The following is a 9,633-nucleotide window of genomic DNA, read 5'->3' on the forward strand; positions in this document are numbered from 1 at the left end:
ATAAATAAAATTTAACAAATTAAATCAATTTGTGGGTTAATTCCCTATATTTCTTTTCTTCTGCTGTGTATCTGTACTTCATAATTTAATTATTGAACATATTTCAAAGATTCACTGCTATGTTGATTTGGATGAACATTTGCATTTTTAAGATAGACATTTTGCTAAGTTTTGGATAACTGGTATGGGCAATGGAAATATGTTATATGTGAATTATTGTCTTGCGTGATCCCCTATAAATTCTTGGATAATTGAAGAGCCAGTATCACACTACGAAGTGATTAGAAAATAATTGTGTGCATGTCCACAGTGTTCCCAAGCCTTGCTTCTTGCTTTCTACTAGGTACTTCTTTATACTACAAGATCTTTATGAAACTGCAACTATAGATATGCATTATTCTGCTATATTGAAAAATTGTTCCTAGAAATGATTTATAGAAGACAGCATGACTTCACATTAGTGATGGGTAATGCAAATCTATGGACAGCTTCAGAGGGTGTGCTAAACTGGCCATCCAGAAACAAACAAATACATCTGAAATATTACAACATTGTTTGGTTCTTAACGAGATCTCATGAAATCGCAAGATTTGGAATTGCAAGCCATCCAGAGTCATTGATTGAGATGGGTGGCTATAGAAATTAATTCATTAATTAATTACGATGCAAAATTCCCCAAGAGTAGCTGCTGCCCGAGATGGTCACTGATGCCATCTCTACTGTCTTTCTTCTATGCTGCCTTTATTATGCTCTTTCTCTTTGATATGCATGGAACATAGGAAGATTGTTGAACCTGTGAACACAGTTGCAAAGCCATGTCGAATAAAATGCAGATAGGATGTTCTAGGTCTTTTCTATAAACTCAGTGTACTACTTGAGTTTATTGTTACTAGTTTTCCAACAGTACATGAAAAAATAAGCTGTACTACAAATCCTTTTAATACTGTAGTCCTTGGCTTATGACTGGTCACTTAACAACCATTTGAGGTTACAGTGGACTTCCTTGGATATCTATGACTCCAAAGTTCCGATGGCCACCAGCCTCTCCCATGAACATGTGACCGCATGTCAAGCACTTGGAAACCAGCCTGTATTTATAGTTAGTTGCAGCATTCTGCAGTCATATAAACTGGGTTTTGCATTTGTAGTGAAAAACAGCATTTACTTCTGGTTTCCACAAAAACCAACCTATAACAAATCATTAGTTTGCTTAATAACTGTGGTGTTTGCTTAACAACCCTGGCAGTTGGTTTGTGACCACAACATCCACTTTAAGAGCACTGCAAAAAATAATAATTGCAAAATTGGGTTGGTCACATGGGTTTTACAACTTCACAATTTACAAATGTAAATGGGCAGATTCCCATTGATGGTTGTAAGTTGAGGACTACTTGTAATTCAGTCATCAAACTTCAACCACTCTTTGGCTTGGTTTCTTTATTAGTCTGGCAACAAATGAATTTTCTAGCCCTTTTCTTTAAAGTAGGTGTATAATGTGCATGCACTATTGTGGGTGTGTCAAGTTTTGCACTTGGACATAGTGGAGAAGTTAACTTTAAAATAGCAGAGCAGAAATTGGGTTACACATTTCTTATACCTGTCCATGTCCTATTTGTGAATCCATCTCTTCTGGCTTGCTTTAACTATAGCATGGCATTACTTCTGCAATGGCATTAACCAAATCTTTAGATTCGTTAAGTTTGAAATAATCCCTAAACCTGATTTCTAGTCTATTGTTACTAGTTTTCTAACAATACATGAAAACATAATCTGCAATACAAATCCTTTTAATACAGGTTTTGTGGGCATCCCGGTTTAGGCTGTATTCTTTTCTTAAATGATTTATATCTTATTCTATTGTGTGCCCTTTTTCTGAAAAGTTCTTAAATTATCTGTATAATTCAGCAATCAGGAAAACAAGAAACATATAAATACAATCATTAACTGGTAAAGATTCAGTTTTTCTCTGTGTATGCAAAGCATGTGTGTCTGTGCATGTCTTGTCTCTCAATATACCAACATAAACTATTATCTCTCTGAGAGCCAGTGTGGTGCAGTGAGGAATGTGCTGGAGTAAGATTGGGGAAACACAGGTTCTAGTCCCCCGCTAGCCAGACAAACCAACTGAGTGATTTTGGGCCAGTCACTCACTCTCAGCCTTAGACTGGAAAGTAGAAAGCACCTATCTACCAGCCTTTACTGGACTAGACAAATAGGCCAGTGGATTGATTCAGGTTGAAAAAAATATATACAAATAGAAAGTAGGCACTGAGATCTATGCTTTGTGTCTCATACAACATACATAGACAAACTTTAGTCCAGTTTAAATAGTTAGTGCCTGGCCAAAATGAATGTGGTTAAATAAAGCATTCATAAGATTATTATTTTGGTATTTTTTGGCCATTTTAGTGACATCATTAAAAAAATAATGAGCATATTGAAATTAATTGAAATAAAAAGAAAAGGGGTGCCTATTGGTAGTTTTCAATTACAGCATTTGTATATTCCTGATGAGTTCATCACATCCCTTTCCTTAGCTATACTTTGTGTGGGAGAGCTGCCACGGTTAAAGCAATAATGCTGTTGTATTCCAGTATTTTGACAAAAATATAACTGATACTATCTTTGTCAAAGTTTTGATGATGTGTTTGAAAGATTTGGTTCTTCAGTTTGTTTCTGTGATTTGTAGTTTGCTACCAGTTAAATGAAATGTATTCCACAGTTGTCATTGCAGACGCGATCTTGCTGAATACAGCTACTTGTTCTTTGTAGTGTTTGTTTTCTGCATTACTGTTAAATTGCAAAGAGAAGCTATTGCCACTGAAGTACTTCTGAAGCAGGCATGTCATCATCATTTATAGCCTGGAAATAACCAAACCTGTCACTAATCTTTCTAATGTTTTGCTGCCTCTTTTATTTCTTTTATAGAATCATTATTTATTGTATATATCAATTAGAGTTGTTTAAATTTTGGACCTCCAAAGTAGACTTGAAAGCTTTATGTATTTTAAATATTTTACAGAAAGCTGTTGAAGAATCACTTAATGGTAGGTGGTAATTTTGTCTAGTTTGGGAGAGTTGAAATTGGTGTTTTCATTAACATCAGACAATGATTGCTGGTGCCATTTAGAAATAGACATATATGCAGGATAATGTAACATGAATCATGGCATCAAATCACTGGTGATCTTCTGGTCATTTCAAGTGTTACTAAATACTTTGCGGTGCAGTAGTTTTTGGTATGTCTACTGGATGGTATTTTTTTAGGATAAATGGGATAGTGATCGTATATGTTGCTTGGCCAAAAGAATCAGTCTCTTAATATGAAAGCAGATTTCTTCTTAAAGGTAGATGTTACCCTGCCTTTTGCATGGGGTGCATGAATTTCTGGGATTATGCTGTGCTTTTTCTTTTTCTTTTTGGCTTTGTTTTGTTTTGCTATTGGATATCCAATTTCTTATTTTGATTCAGCTGATTTGAAAGCACTTCTGCTGATACAAAATCAAGAGGAATGTTAATTGTTTTTTGATTATCCAGAGGGATTTTTGTTAACGTTGGTGCTCTCATTTCTTTCATGTTACATGGAACTATGGCATGCTTGAACTATTCTGTTCTTGTTTGTTTGACTAATTACTAACTTTTTGCTTGCTTTTTCAAAAGATGCAAAAGGAGTAATGTTAGAATGATGATGGTGAGTAGCCATTGTCTGTATTTTGGGTGCATTTTTGTCAACATGACATACATTTTCTTTTGTTCTACATCTTTCTAAAATAGAATTTGGAATACATGATTTAGTGTTGTAGTCTTATCCCAATAAGACATGAATGGCTGTCAGCTTGGTTATGATATAGAGTTTACATTATGACTTATGCTCCTATATCTCACAACCAAGTTTCTTTTCTAATGTGCAGCAGCAAAATACACCAAACTATTGCTCTTCTTATTTTTAAGAATCTTGGCACATATTACACTGCATAAATTTTTTCAAAAGTTTTGCTTCCTGAAAATCTCTTGATGATTATGATTAGACCCCTTCAGACTGAACACAAATATGATTTCAAAATCATAGTAATCTTGACAAATATGAAATTAACTTTTATTGACTATAATTTATTTAATTGCATCATGGTTCCAACATACTGCACCAAGTTCAACAACCTAAAAGTGTTTTGCTGTTGATTTTCACTTGTACTAAGTGTCTGATGCATTTCACTGCAGTGTCCACAATAGTCAGCCAGCATTGATGAATTCCAGTTGCCCTGATACTGATTTTCCATTATGGCAATGTTCTCATGAAAGCTTTCACCATGTTCATCACTGATTGCACCTAGATTTTCGGGAAAGAAGTCCAAGTGTGAATGTGGAAAATGAATCTTCAGTGACATGTTGCACTTCACAATCTTGTATGCTGTAATTAACTTGTCGACCAACTGAATTCAGTTTGGTGCTGTGCAGTTGCCAAGAAAATTCTCAACAACTTCCTCAAATGATTTCCAAGTGATTTTGTCTCACACTACTGACAGATCTTCGAACTGCTTTTCATTGAAGATCTGTGGACCAACAAAAATGCTTTCCTTAATTTTAGCATCAGTTATTCATGGAAACATCTGTTTCAAATAATGAAACCTTCATCTTCCTTCTTCATTGCTTTCACAATTTTTTCTTCAGTCCAAGTTTTACATGAAGGGGAGGCAAAAATATATTTGTTGGGTCAACAAGTGGTTCATCTACCACGTTTTTCTGGCCTGGAACCAAATTCTTTTGGAGTAGCCATTTCATTTCCATGCAATGTGATTCATTTGCACATTCTTTTGTAACAACGGTACTTGATATATCCAAGCTGCATCGCAAGCAGCAGAGCGAGTACTTTTAGATATCCACAGAGTACTTTTAGATATCTAAATCCACAGATTTAGATATCACAGATATTCCTGTTGCACTTGGCGTATTGGATATGCTTCAACAAGAGTCCCTTGTTTACATACATTTCTTTCATGTGTGCCGCAGAGCCAATAGGAACTGAAGGATGTACGTTGCCATTGTGTAACAAGCCAGCCTTGAGACTTAATACTGATGAATCAGTAAAGAGATGCCAATCTAGTGGGTCATGCTCCCAACCCAAAACTGTGAACAAATGATCAATGTCAGTACAAAAAACGAAGTTTCAGCTTGTGCAAACAAATTTGTTAAATCATCTTGACGGCTTTGAAAGACAGAAAGCTACGTACTGGTGATAGCAAACACCATTCTAGCAGTTTTGAACCCAGCTTTTGTTCGTTTCATTTTAATTGTGTATGAGATGAGGCTTACCAGACAAACACACTTCAAAATCCAGATCATCATTACTGTTCCTTCCGGCACTGGTTTTATGGCTAAAGGCAGATTGGGTTTTTTAATTTATGTCTTATTTTTAGCAGAGGAGCCAGTGACATTAATCAGACAGAAGTAACAGACTTTCATGTGATCATTCTGTTCTCACTATATCATTGGGATAACAAATGACATTGAGTTCCAAGTTCGTCGGAGTCAAGATCTAAGATGAACAGCACATCTTGCATAACAAATGTGAGGAACCCAGTTGTCTGGATCACCAATCTCATAACCTGAATAAATTCATATGCTTCCTTAACAAGTCCAGTCCTCGTGCATCTTTGAGACTTAAGTTGTACTTGCCACAAATGTAAAACATATCACAACTGTTCCAACATGAGTGAGACATTTCTGCTATCACTAGTTGTCCCATAGCAAGTCTATAACTGGCTTACTTGTTATGTAAATTACATGTGCCTAGACTATCCTTTGTCTTGAAACAATCGCATCAAAATACATGGAAACTGATATCAATGAAATGAGCAGCATCTGTGCATGCAAGCTGTTTACAGGCAGCATCCAGCCACCCTAAGTATCCCCAAACTATACCTGTTCCAGAAATAGCAATACTACTTAGATTTATATACCACTTTACAGCCCTCTCTAAGCAGTTTACAGAGTCAGCGATTGTCCCCAACAGTCTGGGTCCTCATTTTACTGAGCTCGGAAGGATGGAAGGCCGAATCAATCTTGAGCTGGTCAGGATCAAACTGTAGTTGGCAGAGTTAGCCTGCAATACTGCATTGTAACTACTGTGCCATCTTGGCTCTTTGTCAAGTGCATGCGTAGACATGCATGAGTTACACCAAGCATTTTATAACACAAATGAAAATTAATAAACTTAATATGTATATATATATAAGAAGAAATTGCAAAAACAGAAGATTTCTATAAACAGTACCTGATACATTAAATTATTTTCATGATTAGCTGCCAAAAATCTTAGATATGCCCAAAAGTGTTCAGAAAGCAAAATCTTTATTGTTCAATGTTATTTTTGACAATTGCTCCAGAAATACGTTGTTACATTGGCATATCAAGAAAACATAATTATCTCCAAAATGTCTGTAAACTGTTGAACTGCCAAACTCCACATGAAAATAATGCTGAAGAGCTTCTGTCTGTTCCTAAACTAGTCTAAAGGAAAAATTTCCCATGTCTTTAGAATATATAGGGAATTTGAGACAAATGGTTCAATTTGATGGGGTGTTTACTGCCATTTTGGGCAGAGAAAATTTATATTCTTAGGTTTAATATAAATTCTTACATATATATTGAAGTATCCCAGGCTGTATCACATTAGATATAATGTTTGGTTCACAATGCTAGTTCTATCTGTGGTCAAGCTGAAGAGAGGCACCAAAATAAAATTAAGTAATTTTAAAATAGCTAAGATCTCAATATAGCACCAAACTCTGCAAAATTTTGGGTTCCCCCCCAAAAAGGGATTTGAAAGGATTTTAGCTAGAACATCACAATCTCAGATTTTGCAATTTTTTAAGATTTAATATATTTTAATCAATAGAAAAATTGTGAAAAATTATCTGGGGAAATTCTTCACTGGGCAAAAGATTTGTCCAAAACTTAAACTGTATAATTATTTGTGTGAAGTTCATTCCTAGTGCTAGCAAATGTTGCAGTGCTGATTGTTACTTCTTGTCATAGTCCTCAAAGTTATTTATAATAATACAGTTATATGTATAAAGCAAAACACTAATAATCTCTCTTCTCAATATTTTCATTATATTTTTAAAACTTGAAATCAGCTCTGATGTCTTATAGCAATGTTTCTGCACTTTAGTCTGGTCTTCTTAAAGTTGCAAAGGATGAGGAACACTGTCTACAGCAAATAAGGTTATTTATTGTTAGAAGAAACTAACCCTCTAAATATGATTCCTTTCAAGGCCAAAACTGAGCTGCCTATATTTAAAGGGGGAAATGTCAATAGACTTACTCCAACTTTTGAAGAAGTATGAAAACTTATAGGATTTGGAAGAACAGGGATTTCCAACACATAATAATAAGGATTGAATGTATATGATGACTGGTACAGATGTGGAATATCATAGGCTAAAGAACCTGACTGGGTAGTTGTATAAGGAATAGGAGCCTTTTACATTTTAATATTAAGTTGTGGGTTCTACTTGGTATAACCTGCCATTTTGATTACTAAATTCAGTAACAAAAACAGTCGTGTTTGTGAGTCAAACCTGTGTACTATGGAAATATACAGATATAAAAAACAAAGATATATAAATCAAAATGACTGTTTCCATCTTTGTTTTTTATGTATGTAAGATCTCTGTAACATAGATCCATTTCACTAATTTATAGCTATGAAACTGACTGCAGTGACTCAAGCACACAATCTGTAAAATGTATTTTTATTTATTGGCTTAATAGTAGTAGAGAATGCCGTATTTGCCATCAATCACCTGAAAGGAAAAGTAATTGAACAAATGTTCATATTGTGTGTGCAGCATTCCACTCTGACTTGCTATTTACTTCAGACTTCATTGATTTTTATTTTATACTAAAGCCATTACATGGGGATCTAGATTAATTAAACTTTCACTGCGGCCTAACTAATAAGTAATTAGGTCTTATGTAGTCAAGCAATTAATCAGTGGGATAATGATGAGTGTTCATCAGTTTGTTCCACATGCAAATTCTTATTTTAGATTCAGTCAAAAAATAAATTTATTTACTCAAACTTGGTAACAAAATTCTTATCTAATTTTATAGTTAATTTAAATACATTTGGTGAGTCTAAAGTGCCATGCAATAATGTATATGCACATTGGGTTTTAAATTCTTATAATAATCTATTGAGGTTGCTGAATGCTGTCCCTGAAAGTTGACAACATTTAATCTGGTAGAAAAAGGAGCCTCATGACTCAGCATTACATGCAAAAATCTTCCCTAAATGTAAACAAAGAGCCTTTCTTCCTTTTATCATTCAAGATGATCCAGTATGTTTTTATCTTGTCACACATGAGAAATGAATTTAAATAAATGCTGGGGAAACTGAAAATAAATGTGAAAATTTTGTGCAATTTTACATAGAGAGTTTCCTATGAAATGATGATGTTACAGTTGTCCTTTCGCCTTTCCTTTCATTCTGGAAATATAAAAGTAATCCATGAGCAAGATGCTCAATGTAGTTGTAAAAAAAAAAAAGTAAACAAGAAAGCTCATATTTTGAATAAGGATTTTGTTTTTTATTTTCCAGCACTGGATATGAGGTAATTGAATCCAATTATGAACATGGAAACAAGTGGAGAGAGACTTTTGTTGATACACCGTGGCCTTGAAGATGCACTACTCAAAGAGAAATAAAATCAGGAAATTAGTTGTTTTGCATGTTTGGAAAAGTGCTATACTGGCTCACCTGATGTAACTTTATAGTCACAGCAGCTGTAGTAATTTTAAAAGAGAAGTAAGTGTATGCATGTGAGGTTTCCCCCTTTCCCTTCCTTACAGATGGATGAGAGCAAAAACCATGAGGCTCTTGGTCCACTTTCTCTTTAGTGCTGCACTTCTCAGAGGATCTTGAAAATGCTGTTTTGCATAGAGACCAAACATCATGAAGAACTACTTTTGGACATCACAATCTTGATACATTGGCTGTCATCACCTCTGGGCCAGGGTTTTTGTTTGTTTGTTTTCCATTTCGCTTTCAGTTTTGGTATCCCTAAGCAACAACCGCTTATATGGAATAGCAATCTTTATATTTTAGAAAAAGCTGCTGAAAATCTGAAGTGGGGATTGCTCAAAGGTTCTCAAAGAACAATGTAGGTATGTATTTATTTGCTGATCCTCTTGCCCGCCAAAAATTGGTGAACTCCAGCCCCACTTTAAAAAAAAAAAAAGTTTAGCTAAGCCAGCACTGGGATGTTTGAAAGTATCTCAAGGTCACAGAAGAGATTTCTAGGGGACCACTTATACAAATATTTGTACTGCATGATAGATTGTATGATTTTCTTTCTTGAATTTTTATTCACTGTTCTCTTAAAAACAACTGCATTCCCAATCTATACTGTCATGTGAAAAAAGTAAGTACACCCCGTGTAAAGTTTTCTCTAAGATAGATATATATGGAAATATCAATATTTTTCTTAATTTAAATAATATATAAAGGTGACTTAAATGAACTTAAAAAAGAAAAAAAATGACTTTGCAATCATTTTATTTAACCAGAAAATTAAAAGATATGCCATTTTCTTCTATGAAAAAGATTAAGTACATCTGTGTCTCTAATAC

At 34.5% G+C, this 9,633-nt stretch overlaps 1 protein-coding gene across 1 annotated transcript in view; it reads left to right on the forward strand.

The window, feature by feature from the left end:
• The window catches only part of CD47 (CD47 molecule), a 66,611-nt gene extending 57,225 nt beyond the window's left edge, over nt 1-9,386 (forward strand). The window contains exon 9 of the mRNA XM_070943766.1: nt 8,603-9,386. Coding sequence (XP_070799867.1) covers nt 8,603-8,614 — 12 coding nt within the window. The 3' untranslated portion in view covers nt 8,615-9,386. The remainder of the gene's footprint in view (nt 1-8,602) is intronic.
• Nucleotides 9,387-9,633: the final 247 nt, after the last annotated feature.

Source organism: Pituophis catenifer, unplaced genomic scaffold (assembly GCF_029215685.1).
Source record: "Pituophis catenifer annectens isolate HBS135680 unplaced genomic scaffold, rPitCat1.0.hap2 SCAF_4, whole genome shotgun sequence".
Taxonomy (NCBI): domain Eukaryota; kingdom Metazoa; phylum Chordata; class Lepidosauria; order Squamata; family Colubridae; genus Pituophis; species Pituophis catenifer.